General features: G+C 46.5%; 1 protein-coding gene across 1 annotated transcript in view; it reads left to right on the top strand.

The window, feature by feature from the left end:
• Positions 1-22,395, top strand: part of grin2db (glutamate receptor, ionotropic, N-methyl D-aspartate 2D, b) — a 50,020-nt gene that overhangs the window by 10,336 nt on the left and 17,289 nt on the right. Inside the window, 9 exon segments of the mRNA XM_084026322.1 lie at positions 6,950-7,100; positions 7,102-7,290; positions 7,602-7,808; positions 8,807-9,073; positions 12,035-12,363; positions 13,511-13,625; positions 19,656-19,861; positions 20,482-20,650; positions 21,985-22,138. Of these exon segments, the coding sequence (XP_083882448.1) occupies positions 7,002-7,100; positions 7,102-7,290; positions 7,602-7,808; positions 8,807-9,073; positions 12,035-12,363; positions 13,511-13,625; positions 19,656-19,861; positions 20,482-20,650; positions 21,985-22,138 (1,735 nt within the window). The 5' untranslated portion in view covers positions 6,950-7,001.

Raw genomic sequence — 22,395 nt, 5'->3', positions numbered from 1 at the left:
CGACAGCTGTCAATGAATGTGAATGTGTTCTAGCGGAATGTGGCCAGGACAGGCGATGCGATGTGGTCGATCGGAGATAAAATAATTTTAACTTTCTGCGATGCGAGTGAAACGAGTACCAATCACAATGTAGAATAGAGATGATTGACAGTTGACGTCAACAGAGAGTTCCACACAGAGTTGCCGCTTTTTTTTGCCAGCGAGTAGAATTCAGCGAGAAAGCGAGTGACGGGCGGGTAGCGACGTATGTGAACGGGGCTATACGCGCACACACTGTCAAACTCGCCGGCTGGGGGGGGCTACCTTTTGTTACACATATGTTGTATGTTGTTACTGCACACGGCTCATTTAAAATGGTTCCACCTCCGACTTTCCTCCAAACGTGTTCAATGTTAATTCTCCTGTTTTTGTAACAGGCTGCTGTGCTGTATATATATATATATATATATATATATATATATATAGGTACATATATACGTACATATCTATGTATATACACATACAGCACAGCAGCCTGGTGTGATGCGTGCGAGTGTTGCGTTTTGTAACTTGTGCAACTTTTATTGATTATCGGATAGCTTTCTCCCCACCCAATAAGGCTAATAAAATAATAAAAAAAACAAACATGCATGATTAAGGGCCGGCCCGAGGACAGTGGCGGATCAAGTTCGGGCTTGGGCAGAGAATCTAAACTCTAATATAGGCCAGTTAGGCTTATTGAAATAATACCCGGCACTCCTCAGTCAACATCCCCAGACACCGACCTTTCCACATGAAAGCATATGACCTTACCGGTATTTATGTCTGAATACTCATGAGGGTTGTAAACCATTTGTAACTGATGTTTTCTGAATGGATGGTGAACGTGTGAAGGTGTCTACGTGTGAGAAGGAGCGAGGAGATAAAATAGAGATGGTATTGAAATATCGCTGCACATCATTCAGTGACATTGTTCATGCAACTGAAAAGAACATATTTGTGCATGTGTGTGAGTTTTCAACAATGTCCCGAGGATTAAATGAATGACAGGTGGTTGAAATATCACACACACACACACACACACACACACACACAAAAGAAATGAAAATTCACAGATGCCATGGCTTTTTATTTCTATCTGCCGATTTGTTGCCGATTTCAGGTTTCATGCGATCATTTCAGGCGTTACTTCATTTGCTTTACATGTGCACGTTTATCTTGAAAGGAGTTTAAACCCGTTCTCCACACAGGTAATTACCCTGAGCAGAGTCCTCTGCTTTAGCAAGATGAGATGTGCCAATGTCATATATTTCAGTAACAGTCATCCGTAAATGGATGTGATTTTCTGTGTGTCTGGCGCTTCGAAAGCCACAGTGGGAAGGACTAAGACATTTTCTTTTTTTGTTGAAAAATGAGGTCAGAGAATTGTTAGTGCTGCACAGCATCCGGGGTCAGCTTCATCTCATTTCCATCAATCCATAGAGGGAAGAGAAACGAGCGTCCTCCCATTCAAGTAATGAAATGTATCCCCTGAATGTGCGGAAGTGAAGTCCAATTAATTGACACCGTCTCTTGGCAGAAGTGTTTAATCCGAAGCCTGCAGAAAAAAACATTTGAGATAAAAGGGAGGAGAGTGAACTTTGCGGTGAGCTTCGTGTTGTACGACCACGTGGAATTGAAAGGGACTTGAAATGTCAGAATGAAATGCCGTTTGAACGTCGAAGAAACAAAGCTAGATGTCAAGGTGACCATTTTGAGATTTCACTTTCCTTTTTGTGTGACATTGCACTTTATATTAAATCATAATTTTCTGGCATTTGTTAGTCGATAGAAAAGAGAATGACGGTCAGTGTCATCATTTAACGCTCTCCACATTGTTTCTTTGTTTAACAGTGTGATAGAAATAAGAGCACAACAGTAATCTGAATCATCTTGGCCAAAACAAAAACAGCCCATTCTGATAGGTGTTGCCCCTGTGTGTATGTGCAACTGGCTTCTTGTCTTAAATTTGTAAACCACAGTTTACTTTCATAATCCATATCAGCCAGCCCTTCAAATGTCACTGTTCCACATAGGAATAAAGAAATAAAGGGTGTCAGGGTATGAAAGCGAGCGGCTCTAATCTGGTTATCAGCCTGTGGCATGTGTAATTTACAAATATAATGTGTCTTTGCGTTTCCAGGCGAGGACCTGGTGTCACCAGGATTTTGATAGATGGTTCCATCGTTGTGTCACTTGAATGGCTTGTGATAGACGCGGCTATCAAGTCGGAGGGATGCGGGCGGCGGCGGCGGCTTTACTACTGCTGTTTACAGCCATGCAGTAAAAAACACACAGCACTGTACACCCTGCTGCTGCACGCTGCGCTACTCACTGATCACTCTGCACAATGGGAACAAGAGGCGCTCGCTGCCTGGTGGCTCTTCTACTCAACAGGGATCAAAGAGAGAAAGAGATATGAGAGAGAAGGGAAGTGAGGGAGGAAAGGAAGTAGAGTGAAAGAAGTACAGGACAAAGACGTGTGGAAGGGAAGAATGGGGGAGGGCTGGAGGAAGACAGGCAGGAGAGAAAAGGTGAGTTGGTGAAAGTGAGATAGTGGAGTGAGGCGGCCGAACGAGATGAACGGAAAGAAGATGAATGAACGAGTGAAATGGACCCAATAATGTGGCAGAGCGAGACAGACTGAGTGAGGGAGGGAGCGCGTCCGTGCGTATGTGTCAAGTAAGAAGAACGTGTGAGCGAGTGGATGAGTGGGTGAACAAGTGCAGCAGGACAGGGGGGGGTGGGGGGAGGAGAAAGGGGGGGAGAGAGGATATGTTCCGTCAGAGAGGACACACTCCAGTGGCTGTGATTGAAGTATGGGCCAATTAACACGAGGAGCATTGAGCTCCAGCTGCACTCTTCTCTTCATTCCTCCGCTCCCCCACGCTGCCATATTACCCCGCACACACACACACACACACACACACTCGCATATATGCACACTGTGCTGGCACTTTATCTTATCTTTTTGCTATAGCACAGCTCTGGACCCAAGGAAATTATAGAGGCTACATGCAGCAGTGTTCTTGAGCACACTGCGGTCTTAAATGTGGACGAATGGAGGAAAAAAAGGAAGAGAAAATGTCTTCATCTTCAGGATAGGATTTCTTATTCTAGGCACTTGCAGTGACTCACAGAGACACTGCAATTCCTTGTGATGGCGTACAGTGACTATATATTAGCCTGCATATATTCCCGATGTGCTGTGTTGTGGCTGTGGGAAGCTGCCTGCGCTGATTCAGTGCAGCCTGTGCCATAGGCAGCAGGGAGCAGGTCCATTACTCTGCATGACAGAATGGAATGAAGCAGCAGAGCCCCGACGTGGGGTAAACACAACGCCGAACACTGCAACTTCCACAACTCACACTCCAGACTCCAAAGACACCCCCCCCATTCACAGTTCCCCAGCAGATTCCATGCGGCACGAGGTCGGCCTTGGCCTCCGCCGGAGTTCAGCGGGGAGAAGGGGGCTCAGGGAGGCGTGGATGCCAGCTCCTGACTCCTTCCTCTCCCGTGACTCACTCTTCCAGAGTCACTGCAGGCGCTCGCTGCAGCTGGAGCACACAGTTAAGGGGGCAGGAGGGGATCTGATCCTCTAAAACATTGCGATTGTTTTCCTGACACCAAGAATCAATTTTTCATTTTGTGTTTGGAGGCTGTACCCCCCCCCCCCCCCCCCCCCCCCTTGGAGTTTGCAAGAGTAATAAAAGCTGCACTGTAATCCTCTATAGAGGGACATACCTTCAAAGTGGTTGATTTGCCTTCAGCTACACAAAGCTGCAAATGTGTTTTTCAACTGGCGAAGACGTTGGAAGAAAAGCTGCACATGCAGTCGCCTCGAATGGCTACGCGGCATCGCGGTACAACATATGATGCAGCGTAAATGAAACGCTTTGGCGGAGATATGATGAAATGTGTTTTGATTGTAAAGTCCTGGCTGGCAATTTTTGGAAGAGAAAGAGGAGACTGGCATGCCCACGTGAATCTTTCCCTCTCATCTTCTTGATTAGCTGTCTCCGTCAGCCGGCTCTTAAGTACTCTGTAAATATTCCTGAAGGTGTTTTTAGTTTGCTTCTAACAGTCGCTGGCATGTACGCCAGCTTCTGTGGGGCTGTAAATGCCACTTTCTTTGTTTTAAAAAGACTAGACTAAACAGGCTCAGCCAAAAAATAATTACACTGTAGATACAGTTAGCTGCTTATTATAGTGATTGACAAATTGAGAGATCAACACGGTACGGTATAAATACAGTGTAAGTGCTGATATAATGATTTAGACAGCAAATGATGATTGAGAGTGCGTGCACCATGCTGAGTCTTTACGTCTTAAAAAAATCAACAAAGAAAGTACTTCGCTTATCAAATTTGAAAGGTTTTCAATTTCATCTTAAAAAACAAAAAAACGTTTGTAGTTGGCACATTCAAGAAAAGAATACATATATGTATCCTCACCAACACAGTCCTAATATTCCCAAATAACCCAAATGAACACATTGTCATCCATGTAATACAATATGAGCGATGGTCAGATCCTGGCAATGCTGAATGAAGCACACACACCATTTTCTTAACTTGCACCCTGTTGACTTCATACATGTATTTGCAGTACTGAATTAAAAGCGGCTCCAAAGACTGGAGACTTTTTTTAAGCAAGAAGGGAAAAAAATATAGCAAAATGCGACCAATTGCATTTTAACAAAAGATTCATTTATGGTCGCAAATCAAATGAGAGAGTAATCTCTCTCTTTGTCTCTCTCACACTCCTATACCGTGTGTGTGTGTGTGTGTGCGTGTGTGTGTGCGTGTGTGTGTGTGTGTGCGCGTGTGTGCGTGTGTGTGTTCGCTCAGTGTGTGTCCCTCCACCGCACGCTTTTTATGATTCAGTTTGCAGAATTCCACAGATTGGAACACATAATGAACTATATAGTAAGATATATTTAGATGAGGGTTTCATTATGATGTACTTGTACTTCCCTTCATTACGGTGAGATGCATGTTCGGCGTGCGCTCTGTAGGCAGAGTGGATATTGTGGGGCAGGAAAACACTGTGTTCACACTTCCTCACTGCGATGGCATTGCACACGCTGGTTGAGCGGCGAACGTAAGCACCTCACGGAGTGAAATACAGTGACAGGCCTCCACAGTTAACGGCTCCGACCTCAGCACAGCAGAGTACAGCTCCACCGGTGATATGATGCAGCTCTCTGCTCGTTCCGGTCCTTCCACGCTCTTTCCTGCCATGTCTCCCTCGCCTTTAAGGAAACCAAAACAACAAAGCCCTGTTTCTCTCCCTCTCCACCTTCATCATTACATTCTCCTTCTCCCTCTCTACTAACGGCTCTGTCACTCCCTATCGCTCCACACCTCCATCTCTTTCTCTTACCTGGAACTATCCGCCTCCTTATTCACACACACACACACACACACACACACACACACACACACACACACACACACACACACACACACACACACACACACACACAGCCCTGTCACTCAAATCAGGAGGTTCAGCAGTCTATTTGTTTAGGCCAAACACGTATATACACATCCAAGTAATCAATAATTTCCCCCCCTGCTACTCTCCTCACATATTTTATGCCACCTCCGCCATCCCGCCACAGTCTGTCCTCCTTTTCTCCTTGTCTCCTCCCCTTCCAGCCGGCCTCCTCTCCTTAATCAGCCACTCAGTCCTCCAGGTTGCGTGCCTCGTATTCACAGCACCTTCCTGTCCTGTTCATTTCAAAGCTTTCTCAGCTCATTTGCTCTCTTCCTCCTGGTTTCTTTTTCGACTTTTTCCTTCTCTCTCCTCTCCCTTTGCCCGCTTTCTTTTTCCATCCCAAAGAGCGATCGGGGTCAGAGAATCGGCCGACTGTGACAAAGAGAGGATAGTCGGAGGAAGACGGAGTGAAAAACATAGAGGAGGAGAGGGGGAATGGAGGCGCGGAGAGGGAGTGTGACTTTGGTGGGAATATTATGTCAGCGGGCCCCTGTTAATCAATGCAATTGTGTTTTGGTACCTGAAGCCATGAAAATGGGGAGAAGAGATGGGGAGTATGAAAAGACAGAGCGGGGAGAAAGGGAGAAGGAAATGGAGAAATAGAGGGAGGGCAGTTGGCACCAGAAGTAAATTGAAAATGATGTGCTGTGTTTTTGTGTGTGTGTGTGTGTGTGTGTGTGGCTCATATATTAACCCTGCTATCTCACAGGTAGTCATTATCTTTCTATGCGGTTGTTTCTGCGGATGTGTGCGTGTATGTTTGTGCTCACTGCATTAACCCTCATATCTCTCTATCATTAAGCTGCTCTATGGGCATAGTGTAGCATGCATCTGTCTCGCCAGTGTGTGTGTGTGTGTGTGTGTGTGTGTGTGTGTGTGAGTGATTGCATGCATGTGTGTGTGTGTGAATGCCGCTGTGTGAGGGCGAGTGTGTTTACAGTGATCTTAATTGTTGTTATCATTCATGCAGCACAATAACCACCTCCGCCCCCCATCTTTGTCTCCGTGTGCTATTAGCTCTCTCTCCCGCTCACCCTCGAACGGCCAGTTTTCTATTTTTCCTCATGTTGTTCCTTCTCAGCCTGCAGCCTAAATTGCATCCATTTCATCTTCTCTCTTTCTTTTCCTTCCCTCCATTGTTTCCCCTCTGCATTCCCTATTCCTCGTCCAGAGCTAACTTTTATTACCCCATCACTGGATTCAGAATTCATTACTACGTCTTGCCTGTACGCAATCTCTGATCCGTTTCTGTCTCTCTCTCTTCCTCCTCCCTTTCCTTGCTACCTCCTTCTGTGTTTTTTTGTTTGATGTCCATTATAGGAAACGCAAACTTAAACATTCTTCTCCTGCTTCTTCTTCATCTTCTACTCTTTGCTCTCTCTCTCTCTCTCTCTCTCTCTCCCTCTCTCTCTCTCTCCCTCTCTTTCAGGCACCCTCTCTTAGTGCGATATATATCTGCCTCCCCCCCTCGGCAGGTTGCCATGGTCGCCATACCTACTCTCTCTCTCCTATTGGTCCTGGCAGAGTGGGCAGGTCTGGTGGACGCCTCCCCCCACCTCCTGCTCCGGCCCAGCCCGCGGGGAGCGTGATGCAGGGGCCATGATGAACTTCAACATTGCCGTGATCCACGCCGGTGCTACGGTGCAGGCCGAGGCGGCGGTGGCGGGGCCCGGGGGAAGGGTGCTCTACCCCGGCTTCGGCCGGGTATACGGCTCCCTGGGGGAGAGCGTGGTCACCCAGTGGGGCTCTGCTAACGTCATCTGGCTACAGGTTGGATACTGTCTCCTCCACCTACTGCTCATCCAGCCTTACTTGAAGGAAGAGAATAGCAATGACCATCCATTATTCATACTCACTCACCATTATTCGAGCTGAATGAGCAACACACCGTTGTGTGGGCCCGGCTGAATGAGCGGGCCTCTGGCTCTGCTCTTTGACCACAGTTTGTATTGTTAGCCAGACATGTCATTCATACTACAGACACTGTCCATATGAATGATGCAGAGTCCCTGGTTAGTCACCTCTGTCTCTCTCCCTGTCTTTGTTCCTCTTCTGTCTTCGTTCCCTCTATCATCTCACAGGTGAATGACAGTAGTCCTAAGACGGTGCTGTCCCAGCTGTGTGAGCTGCTGGCGGCGCGGCCCCTGCAGGGTCTGGTTTATGAAGAGGAGAGGCCCCCTCGCACAGCCTGGGGTCCTTTGGCTCCCATGCTGGAGTTTGTCTCTGCACAAACAGGACTGCCCATAGTGGCTGTAGGAGGGGGAGCGGGGCTGGGGAGGATGCCACAGGTAGGAGGAGGGAGGTTGCGATAAGGGTGGGAGAGTGAAGAGGAAGTGCTTGCAGCATGTGTGTGTGTGTGTGTGTGTGAGAGAGAGAGAGAGAGAGAGAGAGAGGGGGGAGAATAAGAGGAATACAAGAGGGCAGATGTCCCAGCAGTGTGATTGAGTTGCTCCAACGTGAGGACTGGTGAGTGGAGCGATGTTAATTGGGTGTGTGCTGTACACTGAAGCAGTATGGATGGACGGCTCCATGAATGAGTAGAAAGGGAGAGCTGCTTATATTGCGATAACAACTTCCAATGTCATAATGCCGCGCGTCCTCTCTGTGAAGAAAAGGTTTGGGCAAGTGGCGGTGGGGACGGCGGGGAAGTTGAAGGTCAGGGTCGCTGATCTGCTGAAACTCTGCAGTGTTTGATCTGTAAATGGCACCAACTGGGGCTGTCGCTCGGCCTCTGATGTTCCTGGGAGGGAGGCAATGAGCAGACATGGGTGTGTGTGTGTACGAGTGAATAAGTGTGTGTGCACTGTACATTTGTGTGTATGCACCAGAGAAACTAATGTCACCTGCTGTTGGGTGGGCAAAAAGCTTTGCGTTTGTGCTTACAAATAACAGTTTTAACCATTTACTCTTGAGGAATTAAATTGTAGCACTTTGATGAACTTACCCCTTTGAAGACGTACCCTCGCCTAGTCCCCCCCCTCCCCCCGTCCCCAGAACAGACATTTTAGAAACATTCCCTTCTGGACGTCATAGGAGAATTCGTGCAACAATCCTAGCTGTTTTAGGCCCGCGGCGTCACGACTGCTGCTGCTGCTCCAGAAAACACTTGGAGCCCGTGATGCCTCCATGTTGTGCATAAAGATGGAGCAGTCCAGAGTCGTAGTTCTGTGTAGTGTAAATGCCGTCATGAACTCACTGTATTGCACCTGCACTTTTAGACAACTGCAGAGGAAACCCTCCACAGTGAGATTTTAAATCAAATGTGCTGCTCTCTTTCCCAAATCAGGAATCAGGTTCCATCTTTCTCCAGTTCAGCTCCTCCACTGCCCTCCAATTGGAGGTCATCTTTGAGGTGCTGGAGGAGTACGACTGGACGTCCTTCTCCGTGGTGTCCACGCGTCACAATGGCTACCAGGACTTCCTGTCTGTGGTGGAGGGCCTGACCGACGGCTCGTTCATCGGCTGGGAGAAGAAGAGCGTGGTGATCCTGAACGTGACCGACGACCCCGGGGGGGCCCGCACGCGCAGGCTGCTGAAGGAGAACGAGGCGCAGGTGAGACAGGGGGGAGGGAGGGGGGAAAGGGGGGAGGAAAGGGGAGGAAGTGCTGCGAATCTCATTGGGGGGCCCCCCTTCTCACAGGTGGCTTCCCAGCTTTTTCCTTCCTTCTTTGTCTCTCCCTCTGTCCCTCCACATCTCTCTCTCCCCTCTCTCCTCTATCCCTCTGTTCTTCTCTTCCCTTCCCATCTGCCAAGGCATGAAGAGCCAACGGTACAACAAAAACCACAAGTCAGTCTGATTGCTGGCTGGTGGCCGGGTGCCATTGTACGAAGAGTTATGTGCTAGGTGCTGAAGGAGTTAACCTCTAAACACACAGTTCTACCTGGTTTCTACCTCCCAGCCTGCCTCACATACACTATACAGTCTGTATCAGCTCATTCCAGCTCCTCATTGATACTGCAAATGATGTTTACACCCAGTGAAATATTCATAGCTGCACCCTTTCATTACATGGAAATATTCAAGATCCATTATCTTATACACATTTCCCCTGAAGTGTAGCTTGACTCAGCTGGTATCTGTCTAAACTCTGAGGTCTCTAGTATTTCAAATAAAAAGGTAGGCTTGAACAATGTTAGTAAGGAGTGATGCAATGGCGGGCTGCTACTTGTTGAAGTAGACAAACATGGTCTGTAAACCTTCACCACTGTACACTTTACCTGCTCATCACCATATCTAATTGAAAATTCCATTTTATTTGAATATTTTGATCTAATGGCTCTCCATCTTTATTTCATATCATTTGAGTTGCCTTCAGCCTATCTGCACAATATCTCTAAAGTTGTCGACAGCATCAGTCTTGAATCCACGCTGACTCGTTACTGACCAGAATGACTCGTGGTTTTGGCTTACCTCTAGTGTGTTTCATCGCCTGCCCCCTCCCTGGCCCCGGAGCCTTGCTAGCTCTTCCCCTTCTGTACTTCTGTCAAACTCCTCCCCCCCCCAAACCTCCTCCTTGACCCCACGATCCTCCTGTTCATATTTCACTCATCTCTGTGTTCTTACGCTTATTTCCCCCCCTTACCTCCCCTCGTGCGTTTCTTTGCCTGGAGACAAGCTCAGTCTCCTCTGCTGCCTTCCTGTTCACCTCCATCTCTGTTTGGCTATATTTCATTCCTTCAGTCCATCCCTCTCGCAGCATGTCTACCAGCCACCGACTCTCCGTTGGCTCAGTTTAGTCTGGGTCTCAATGTCATCGCTAATGTCCCAGCATGGCCACTGCAGCTCTGAGCGTGTGTGCGTGACTGTGTGTGTGTGTACTCGTATTGGATTCCTTAGACTCCACTCTGCTAGTGTCACTGTTAATATAACATACTGCCTGCAGCGGGTTGCCTATACGCAGTGCTTGCTTTTTAACCCTCTTACATTTCACAACAAACCCCCTTCTTTTAGCTTTTTACTACTGCAGGGCTAATAAATGCTTGTGATTGCTTAGCGATGCTGTGTATGTTTGCAATACATGCTCTCTCTCTCTCTCTCTCTCTCTCTCTCTCTCTCTCTCTCTCTCTCTCTCTCTCTCTCTCTCTCTCTCTCTCTCTCTCTCTCTCTCTGCCACACTATGGTAATGCCCTCTACACTGTAGATGGCTTGATGCAGTTCTCTGGGTCAATTTCTACTCACTTCTCTCACTTTTGTTCCATTCCTCTTCCAGCTTCTGCCTTGTCAGTGTTTCTTCTGCTCTCTCTCTCTCTGTATGTTCCTCTCTTTCTCCATTTCCCCGTCTTTAGATATTGTGTGTGTCTGTTTATAACTCTGATTCTCTCCTTCCCTCCTTAATTCAGTCTCCCTCTCTGTCTGTCGCCTCCTTCCTCCCCCCCCTCCGTCACTCTCAATCCCTGCCTAATTCACTGGAGGTTTATTGGCATACAGGCAGGATTGTTTTGCCAAGCCATTACAGTTCAAAATTCAATGAAGGTGCAATTCTCAAAATGTGCTTTCAGTCTGTTTCCCTGACAGCCCCCCCCCATACACCTCCCACCATGAAAGAGTTGTCTTCCTCTTTTTTCTTCTTCTCTTCCCCTGTGTCTTTTTATTTTAAATGCTCTCACTCTTTCTTTCTTCTTAGGTGTTTGTCAGCATTTAACCTCCTCCTCCCTCTTCCATCTTTCTTCTCAGCTCTAACCCCTTAAAACCCTCTCTGGTCAATTTCTACCCATCTCACCCCTCCTTACCTCAGCACTTTCTTTGTTGCCTTTCTCTGTCTTTAATGTTTTCTTCTCTCTTATTTTTTTCCCCAGCCACACTCCGTCACCCGCCTCCCCCCCTCTCATTTGCAAATATCTCTTATCTCTCCAGGCCTCGATTTCACCAAAATATGTCATCCATTGCTTCTCTGCTCCTCCTTTCTGTTCTCCAAGGAGGTTTTCTGTTTTCCTCACCTCTGATAGCTTCCCTCCATCCGCATCATCCACCATCACCTGGTGTCTCCATGTCTCTGCTCCACCATGCTTTAATAACACATGTCAGTACTTAACCTCTTCCCCTGGTTTTCCCTCAGGTGTGTTTGGTTGTCCCCCTCCCCCACCTTTACGTCTCTGCTCCAACACTTACATTTGTTTCATTGTAACTTGTGTCATCAGGCCCAAGCTTATGAAGCGCTGACCCTGTTGCCTCCTGCACCCCCCCGTTAGAATGTATCACATGCAGCTGTGCTGTCTTTCCCTCGTTCTGCTTCTCTGCTGAATCTCACGTCCAACTCCCATGAGCCTTATCAGCTTACTGCTCTCCCCTTACCTCAGCTGGCACCCTTGTTTTTCCTTGATATGGCCTTTTCTATCCACCCTCCCCCCCTCCCCCTCAGCTGCACCTCCACTCCGGCTCTATCTCTCTCCCCTTACTTCTCCCACCCTCTGTCTCTCCACGTCTCCCCTGTCCCCTTCTTATCTCACTAGAGTGTATGTGTGTGTGTGTCTCCCCTCGTCCCTGTTCCCTCCCTGCCTTCCTGCTGTCCTCCAGGTACGTTTGCTGTACTGCTCCCAGGAGGAGGCCGAGCTGGTCTTCCGGGCCGCCTGGGCCGCCGGTCAGGCCGGAGCCTCACACATGTGGTTCGCCGTTGGGCCGGCTCTCTCGGGCCTGAGCCTGGAGAGCCTGCCCCGGGCTCTGTTCGCCGTTCGGCCCCAGGGCTGGAGGGACGAGCCTCGTCGGAGGATCGCCCGCGGAGTGTCTGTACTGACTCACGGGGCAGTGGCCATGCGCAAGGATTACGGCACCACGGGTGGGCCAAACTTTGTCACCAACTGCATGACGGACGCCAATCAGACCCAGAGACTGCGGGGAAGGATGAGGTGAGAGATGAGATTTTAAAAGGGAGAATGTGGGGAGGGAAGGAAGAGCAATGTATGGATGGAGGGGAGTTGGCAGGCAACCAGACAACATTTATTTGGACAGGATCAGGTGTTTTCTATAATACGAGTTGGTTCGGTGCCAGAACGAGCCGAGAGCTCCATGCGTTGGTAGATCCGGTGTCAGAGAGCAGGCACAGAGAGGATATCTCTGTTTGGAGCTGGCTATCATCCATGCAAAATAGATGTTGTTGGTGCATGTAGTTGTGAGTTGGCAAAATTACCCCAGCATCTGTAGCAAGCGGACCATGTCTCATGTATATTAATGAGCCAGCTTTAATATATTCCTTGTAGGCTGTGCAAACAGGGAGCAGCAGCACTCTAACAGGTAGCCCGTTGTGGTTATCATCTGGGTTCATTTCCAATGCCATTCATTCTTGTTCCACATACACACCACACACATGATATATAGAGAGAGACTGCTCACAGGTCAGTGTGATAAGCCAAACATATGTAACATAAGCAATTTGCTTATTTATAGTGCATCTTTGCAAATGAAGCACAGCACAAACGCTGTGGCAATTAAGTGGAAGTGATTAATGGACTCTTCCTTCTTTGTTTATAAACCATGTCCAACCACAGAGGAGGAAGATGTATTTCTTTAATTTTATCTTTCACAGTGCTACCTGCTGTTCACTGTCTGCAACTACAAGCTGATCTTCCATATGAGGCTTTCTGTCATGTAACAAACACACACACACACACACACATACACACACACACACACACAAACAGCTTTCAGATTTTGTGTTTTGAAGCCGGCAAGATGACATGAGCAGACAATTAGAACGGCCGTCCTGTGTGTGATTATCAGACAAACTATGGAGCTCACAGCCGATGCAAAGAGCAGCAGGAGTTTGACTTCAAAGATCCTGACAATTCTGTGCGTTTGATCATTTGTCTGTCGATGTGATTAACAGACAGACTCCCTGTCACGCTGGAGGTGCTGTGATTTAGTTTCAGGTGGGAAGGCTCACTGTTACAGCCTCGTGGTTTCTATTCCTTCCTCATTCCCCCGAAGAGAACAATTAGTTCATTTACTAATGTTATGTTTTTTTTTTTTTTGTCATTTACATCCATCGATCTCCAGGTATTTTGGCAATATCACGCTTGGTGGTCGAGACTATTCCTTCAATACTGACGGTTACCTGGCCAACCCCTTCCTTGATGTCATTTCCTGGACGCCTGGACGCGGATGGGAAGATGTAAGGACACGACATTAGTTGTTTTTGTTTAAAATAAGCTGTTTGAAACTTGGGATTCTTGAGAAACTGAAATTGTATCCTCTGTGAACAGCTGCAAGGACAAAGCGCCCTGCAATTGAACCCAGACCAGGTTTTGTGCTGATTGGTTCTCGAGTCTCGATTGGTTGAGTGGATTGGTTCTCGAGGAGAACCGACAGTCGGGTCACATGGTTAAAGTTCACTGTGGCTATCTGTGCCTATTCAGTTTCTGCTGTCTCTCTGCAACTCTGCTATTTCCTGGTTAAAGCAATCTTACACATACACACACACACACACACACACACACACACACACACACACACACACACACACACACACAGTCACTTATTAAGCAAAAATGCTAACCATTGTTTCCAGCTTGCTTGTTTGTTTAGATTTGTCATCCCCATGGCCTCTGGGGTATTCTAATTGATCAGTTGATCAATAAAAAGGTTCACATGTTTTCAGACGTGTCTAAATACAATACAACGTGCACATATGTAGCTGTAAATACATTGGTCACTTTGATCTTCGTATGATGCAGGCTGGAATCCACATGTTTAAAGTTAAGGTGGAGCAGTCTGTTATTTCAATCAAGAGGTTATCCTCTGAAGTAACATCTCTTCAGTATTAAATCCCCTCCTTGTGATTCCCTGGACAGTGTGGCTGAGATGCATCGGAGGAGTAGCAACACGCAAAGGGAATTTTGTAAGATAGACACTTGATTTTCACACTTTGGCTACGTTTGGGAACGTACTTCTACATATGACTTTTGTCCCCCATGTCTTGCATCATTGAAGTCGCACTAGGAAGAGACATGTGGCAGCCACTGTAGAGAGGGAGAAGTCTTCAGGCTTTAAATGTATGTATGGGTATGAGAGGCTCTTTTGACGGAGTAAAATAACGATTCGTTGCAGCCCTGCAGTCACACGCATCTATTCATTCCTTTTCATTTTACTGAAGGTAATGTTCTAATGTTGCTCGGATCAATAGTTGCTGCTTTTCCCTCTTTGCTTCCTGCATTTTCAGGCTCTTTTACTGTAAAATGAAATGGAGATGCAAAATAGTAGCTGAGGATTTTTGTCTGTCATTACCCTCTGTTTGTAGACCATTGATTTGCGTGTTGGAGTATCTTGACTACATGACTGTGTGCTAAAGCACCAGTACCCCTGGCGTGTCATGCATATTCTATCAAGCTGTGGTTTGTTCAGAAATCCTTAATACGGAGCCTTGTCACCTGTTGGAGATGTTCCTTTAATACAGCGTCAGTGTCGGAAGGGAACGCACACCAGCACGGCAACGCCACACTGTACACACGCACACACACAGCGCTCACAGAACACACACCGAATCTCAAACACGGCACTAATGCAAACACAGATGCACCCACACGAGCTTGCACACACACACACACACACACACACACACACACATACACACACACATCGGTGGTTCTCAGCCTCCCGCTGGTTTAAACGGCCCACCAGAGTCCGGTCTCAGCGTGCCGTAACATGCTGACTCCTGCCATATCCCTCAAATCCTTTCAATTAGAAGCTCCTGCGCTGGTCCTTCGACTCTGTGCAAACCCAGGGTATGAAACCCCGCCCCCCCCCCACACACACACACACACACACGCACACACACACACACACACACACACACACACACACACACACACACACACACACACACACACACACACACACACACACACACACACACAGCCATCCACATGTGTGTGCACACCACTGAATGCTTACACACACATATGCTTACACCCTTGTTGCATAAACCCTATCGCACACACAATGAGGATAAGACGCCTATTATGCACATCCACGCTGTTGGCTCTCCCTGAATATTTAATGTTCTCTTTACAATGACTGCACCATTACCTAGAGCCTGGGAGCCCCAGCTTAGCTGACTGAAACACTGCAGACTAGTACTGAAGGTTGTCCAGCATTAGCGCGGCTTGTTTCGGGTACGGATGCAGCGCACGGCGCTGGATGTTCCAGGATGTTACCGTGAATTAATGAACATTTATTAACGCCCCTCATGGCTGCTGAAGGACACGCTTTTTCTGTTTAAAGTGGTTCCCGGCCCTCAAACCTTTACTGAAAATATTCCAGCAATCCGAAGAGTCTGAAGTGGTGGTTTTCTGGCTGTTCTCTCCCTGACATCTGTGTGTGCATTTTGCGGTGTTTTTTTGTCCGATAGAGAGTGGTGCGTTCTCCTGTAAACGTATCTGTTTTCTGTCTGTGTTTCCCAGTGTGTTTTGATTGAATGTCTGTTGCAGAGCTGCGGTCGAAGTGGAGTCGAAATACTGTCATTGTTGCCACCTCGTCCCCTTCTCCCTGCCAGCCCTTTTATTACACAGACAGGCAGGCTGCTCGGAGCTGCCAAACTTTACACTGCTCTACTGGCCTGCTGAAGCACTCACAGTCTTATGTATGTTTTATATTTTTAGTGTGTGTACATAGATGTGTGTGTGTGTTGCTCCTGTATGTCTGTGCTCGAGTACAGTCTGCACACTGTGTGTGTGCGTGTGTGTGTGTGTGTGTGTGTGTGTGTGTGTGTGTGTGTGTGTGTGTGTGTGTGTGTCGCTTCACTTACACTTGTCATGACATTCAGACGAGACTTTTATCATGTGATCGTGATGAGACGTGTCAAGTGATGCTGCAAGAGGAAGGTTCACTAAAAAAACAAGCCATAAAAAAAAAAAAAACCTCTGCACTGAATCTTCCTGGGTGTGGTTCTGCTGCTTTCAGAAGTCTGACTATGCCAGCCACCAGCATCCAACACATCCAGAGAGCACATAAACAATGCAAAGAGAAGGGAGAACAACGATATAGTCGACGGGAGGCTTGACAGACATTTTCAGGTCAACGGTGGACACAGAACAATGAGGTCTCATCCCTCCCATAGATCATCCCTGAACAGATTTCAAGAATCATGCTCAAATGACATCGGCAGGCCTGAGTCTATTTTGACCAGTGCATATATATATATATATATATATATATATATATATATATATATATATATATATATATATATATATATATAAATTCAGTTCCAGGATATTAAAAGGACTCAAGGTTAGAAATGTGGATTTCTGCTGACCATGGCTCCCTCATAAAATCCCATTGTCTGTGCAGGCAGGGGATCTGCGAGTTTCTTACTTTCCTCCTCCCCGAAGCTGTGCCATGTAATTATACGGCGATGTCTGATTTGACACAAAAGTAAATGACTAGTACAAACAAATCTGGATAACTACTGTAACCCCATCAATCAGTGTAGCCTTCGCATGTGCAGAAACGTTTCAGGTAATTGCTCCCAGCCCACGTAACGATGAATATTTAGGGCTTGGTGTTCTAAAAGAAAAAAAAAGGCAGAATAACTTCAAAATACCAGCAGAATATCATTCAAACCGGTGCCATAGTCCTGCAGTAAATGCAGCCTTTATGACGTTTATCATCATTAGCTGTTATTGAGACTGTCAGGGAGATGTTCATTCATCTCTCTCGTCATTTTGTTGATTCAGTATTGTATTTATTTCCCCCCAAATGTCTCATGCAAGGAGGACAGAACGAAGGTTTGCAGCGGAGCATTTGTATGAGTCTGTATGATGTTGTTTGGGTAGTAATGTGGTTGTGTTTAGCCGGCTGGGACTGAGTAAATGTATATGGTGTTATGGTATTGTGATCATTATAAAACTAAATGGGCTTATTGATTCCATTTAAAGGCAAACTACGCAGGATATGTGGCTTCCTGTTTGGTCACGGAACATTCATAGTTGGCCACTCCCCTCCACGGCTAGACGCCGCCCGTTCATGGGTCGGCGTGCCTCATGCAGCGGCAGTTTGCTCAGATTTAGAAGGAGCTTTGTCCTTCTGAGTTCGGCACTGTGTCCGCCATTTTCATAGCTTCTTCTTGGAATGGGGGGGGGGGGGGGGGGGGGGGCTGCTCCACAGCAAATAAGAAAATACAAGTGAAGGGCAGGGTCTCTGCAGATGCAAACACCAGCACACACTAAGTGATGATTGAGAGGGATTTCTTATGTATGATCCTATTCATAAAGCCTGCATCGTGTCCTCTAATGAACAATTATTTAGAGTGGCTCCTGCTCTTATTTTATACCTTCATCCTGTAGCTTTCTTAAATTCCATTAACAATATGTGATAAAGATAGTGTTTAAATGTGCATACTTACAATAAGAATGACAATTTAAGTGTTTTTTGATACCATCTATTAAATAATTATTACTAAATCACATTATGAAACACTCCACCTAGTATAGCCCAGTCTGTATATCAACATCATTATTTCTTAGCTGGACATATCTGTGCTTCCTGTAACTGTAAGTGTCAATGCTGACTGTTTCAGTTTTGTCAAGTATTTAGCATTTGTTCTTCGGCACAAACCATACACATTTTAATTTCTAATTTAAAAAGTAAACTACAAAAGGTATGGGTTAAATATATGTAGTTAAAATAAGACACATGTGGGGACAGCAAATGGCTGTAACGTTAGCCCACCTATCTTCAGCTAGCTTAGCTCTGGTAAAGCTTCGGGGGTCAACAACAACCTCCAACATTCAACAAACCAGGTTATTTCTGAATATCTTATTTGAAAAAAAGTGTAAATGAGACAACTTGGTGTAGTAGTAGTCAGATATCTCCTCGTTTGGTAGAGGCTAGTCTAGATAACAGAAAGTGAAGGCTCAACACCCGGAGGAAGGAAGTCAGACTTGACTCCTCCCCTTCTGCTTTCTGTGTCTCTGTTCTCAAACTCCTAGCAACTAGCAACTCTGGCAGCGGCATGCTCCAGTGACGTTGACTTGACCGATCCGTTCCACTTCACACCAGCTTCCTGATATCGGTCTAGAGCTACAGACAGCTAGCAAACCGTCTGTGTTTTAATGAGTCCAGTGAGCTCCAGAGCTAAATTATAGACGGGCTTCACCGCTGGATCACCCACCATCAAATGATGTTTTCCTTTTGTTTTAATAAATGTTTCGTCTCACAGTCGACACACGTGTTTTAAGGTTTGATGCAGTTTTCTTTTGCGGGGAATCAGCCATGTTAATGACGGGGCTCGACGTTCCATCCAAACAAGTTTCCTCCCGACACTATTTTGCTGCCGCACCACAGCGGCTTCCCAAGCTTAGCACCGGCCACGACCATCGTGATTGGTTGAAAGAAACACAAACCAGCCAGAGCGTTTTTTCCTGCCCCGGGAGATGTGATATACTGTAGCCAGACCTTCTACTGTGGAGACTTGGCTGGCAAAGCCAGACTAGAGGCTAACGTTAGCTGCCTTCCAGCCCTGTCTGACCTCAGGACTCTACCTCAGCAGACAATGCGTTAGTTACTAACCTGTTGTTCCACGTCTTCAGCGGTATTTCCTGTGCACTCTGTGGAAACCTTTACAAACCTTGAGTCCTGTTGGTTTCGCCCGACTCAGACAAACTTTTAATCGTTCCGGGCAAACAAGAGACAAAAACACGGGATCATCAAAAGACTTTAAAAGACCAGTTGTTGGAAAACTTGTGCACAACTACATTTACACTTTTCCCCCAAAAGTCTCAGAGGGGAATGAAAGAACCAATCTTTCTTCTGGAGGAACAGATACCTTCAGTAACTTTAATGTTGGACAATGACATCACTATATACACAACATTACAAACCAAAACACAATGGAGGATACAGCTGCTTCCTCATAGCCACCTGCTTATGTTCGGATTCAAGATGGACACTTACTATACTTACTATATAAACAGCTTTGATCTCATGGGATATTGAACAGCATGTCCACATTTTGTGGAAAAATCTTGTTGTGATAACTTGAATTGTCCATTTACATGCAAAAACACTGTGCACCTTGATGACACGGGTAACTGTTAGTGTGACAGCAGGGTTGTTGCCATTACCTTATAAACAAAGGTGGTCTCTATTAATAGACTGACTCTATTAACCACCTCTCTAATGTGTCTCTTGTCTGTTCCTCCAGGTAGGCTGGTGGGAGAATGGCGTGCTGAGGCTTCGTTACCCAGCCTGGTCCCGCTACGGACCTTTCCTGAAACCACCTGATGATGCCCAGCACCTGCGCGTTGTCACACTGGAGGAAAGGCCATTTGTCATTGTGGAGCTGGCAGACGCCGCATCTGGGACCTGCATCCGTGACTCGGTGCCCTGCAGGAGACCCCTTAATGCCAGGTTCACAATCCTTTGGATTTAAGACACTGACGTGTTTTGTGTAGGATTTTATGATATTGACTTTTATACGTTTTCACGCAAAACTACACTTTTCACAAGTAGGAATGAAAGGAAATAATAATAATAATAATAATAATAATAATAATAATAATAATAATAATAATAATAATAATAATAATAATAATAATAAAGAATACTTATGAAAAGAGAAGAAAAAAAAGAATACTTATAAATGGAGTTCCTAAGCTCTTGTGATGCCTTTCAATTGAGGCAACATCAATCACCGATCAAAACTGTGGTCTCTTCACTCCCCGACCATAATCAATAACACACTGCTCTCCGGGGGATCAGTGGAATGACTCAGGGGTCTGGAATCCGATATGATCACAGTGGAGCTTTATGGTTCATCAACTTCTGAGAGGATGACAGCAGCTATCCTACACTGCTCCATCAAACCTGTCACCAAGCTCTGGGCCACCACATTTCCCCTCTGTTTTAATCTTCTTCCTTTCACATGTTTCAAAGAGATAAAGACCAATCAGAATGCTGTTTTAAGGCTTTTTGTTGACACTTTTAGATTTTGTATGACCTATTTTTTCCCGTTCTCGTCTCCTTCACAGTGCCATCAATGAGGGTGTGGCTCCCATGAAGCAGTGCTGCAAGGGCTTCTGCATCGACATCCTCAAGAGATTGGCCAAGATAGTTGGCTTCACCTATGACCTTTACCTTGTGACCAATGGGAAACACGGGAAGAAAATCGATGGGGTTTGGAATGGCATGATTGGAGAGGTAAGTCTTTATCTGTGTGTGTGTGTGTGTGTGTGTGTGTGTGTGTGTGCCGGTGGTTCTGCCTGTCTGCCTTTATGAGCACTGTGTTCTTAATGTCGGCCCCGTGTCAGTCTATGTGTGAGAGCTTTGTGTGTGTGGTGTGCGTGTGTGTGTGTGTGTGTGTGCCTGCATTTTTGGTGTTGCATTTTTTTGTCAACAAGCTGCATAGCATTCCTCTGCCGTGCTGATGCGTCCTGGGTGAACAGTTAAACACCATGTGTCACATCAATCGCTGTGAGAGTTATGGCCACTTAACCAATGCCAGCAATCAGACAGCTGTCATTTATTACATGCACACACACACACACACACACACACACACACAAATGTGCAGACACAAAGTCTGTAACAGAGGATTTAAAAACACACAGTTGCCCAAATCGGATGGACAAGCGTGACGGCTAACGTATGCGGTGAACAGTATGTTTATCTGCGAGTGACACACACACACACACACACACACACACACACACACACACACACACACACAGAAGCACAAAGACTGGCAGCTTGTCAGACATCCAGCCGGCTGTGATTAGCCCACCACGTTTCCTTTGCAATACTCACTAAGGTTCATGACACCCCATCAAGAAAGACACTGGCTGATGCTGGCAGGGGGAGAAACCCCAAACAGGCCCAAACAAACAAGCACACAGGCAGAGATCGATGGGGGGGGCTGCTTCTATCTTTAGAGAGAACTTGCCAAACGCCACTTGTCGCGGGTTCTAAGGCGGTTCCACTGCGCTCTCCTGCTGTCATTTATAACTTGAGCCGGGGCCAGAGCTGTCTGTCGGATCTATTTTCACATGCAAAAGGCGAGGTGAATTTTGTTTTCTAAAAAAAACAATGTCTGTCTTTTGATCAGATGTTCCAAAGCCTGCCATTCTTTGATCAGGTAATACAGAGACTTGGCAAAGTTGCAGGGGCTGGGGCAGAGGGGGGGTTGCTTTCCGCTTCGCTTCATTTTTCTGCTGATTTGCGGATGTGCCATGTCTAATGTAGATTAACATTTTACTCGTACAATCAGCAGACACAGCGGTTTTCAGGTTTTTCTAGAGGGGAAGGGCCTGAGTTCATTCCGTATGCTAAAGAGATGCACAAGAGACATGTGTTCAGTATTTGTAGCAGATGGAATCCTTGGCCTCTCTCACGCCGACACATTCGAGGATGTACAAGGATCAGGGTTCAGAAATGTCACCATCTCACCTGGAAATCAACCTTTGTGAATTGTAAAAGATTGTCTTTCACCGCCACAGGAATTACCCATAATTAGATCTCTCTCCCGCCCCCTGTAGGTGGTGTACAAGCGAGCCGACATGGCCATTGGCTCGCTGACTATCAATGAGGAGAGGTCAGAGGTCGTGGATTTCTCCGTCCCTTTTGTCGAGACGGGGATCAGTGTCATGGTCTCCCGTAGCAACGGCACTGTATCACCATCTGCTTTCTTAGGTAAGAGGCTCCGTCTAAGTGAGGAGACGACGTACAGAATCTAATCTCCCGTAAACTGTTGAGTTTGCATAAAGAGCAGTCTGACGCTGCTGGTCCTCACATCTAGATTAGCCGTTAGTTTTTCTTCCCAACTTGTAGTTTCACTCTGTCAGCAGACTGGAGGCTCCAGTGGGAGACCAGTTATCGGCCTATAGACTGCTTTGAGATGATTGTTCAAAGAAAAAACATTGTTTATGGACTTTCTGGAGAATATGTTC

This window comes from Eutrigla gurnardus, assembly GCF_963514095.1.
Source record: "Eutrigla gurnardus genome assembly, chromosome: 14".
Lineage (NCBI taxonomy): Eukaryota > Metazoa > Chordata > Actinopteri > Perciformes > Triglidae > Eutrigla > Eutrigla gurnardus.
The sequence above is the reverse complement of the archived record's forward strand: the minus strand, read 5'-3'. Positions and strand labels throughout refer to the sequence as shown.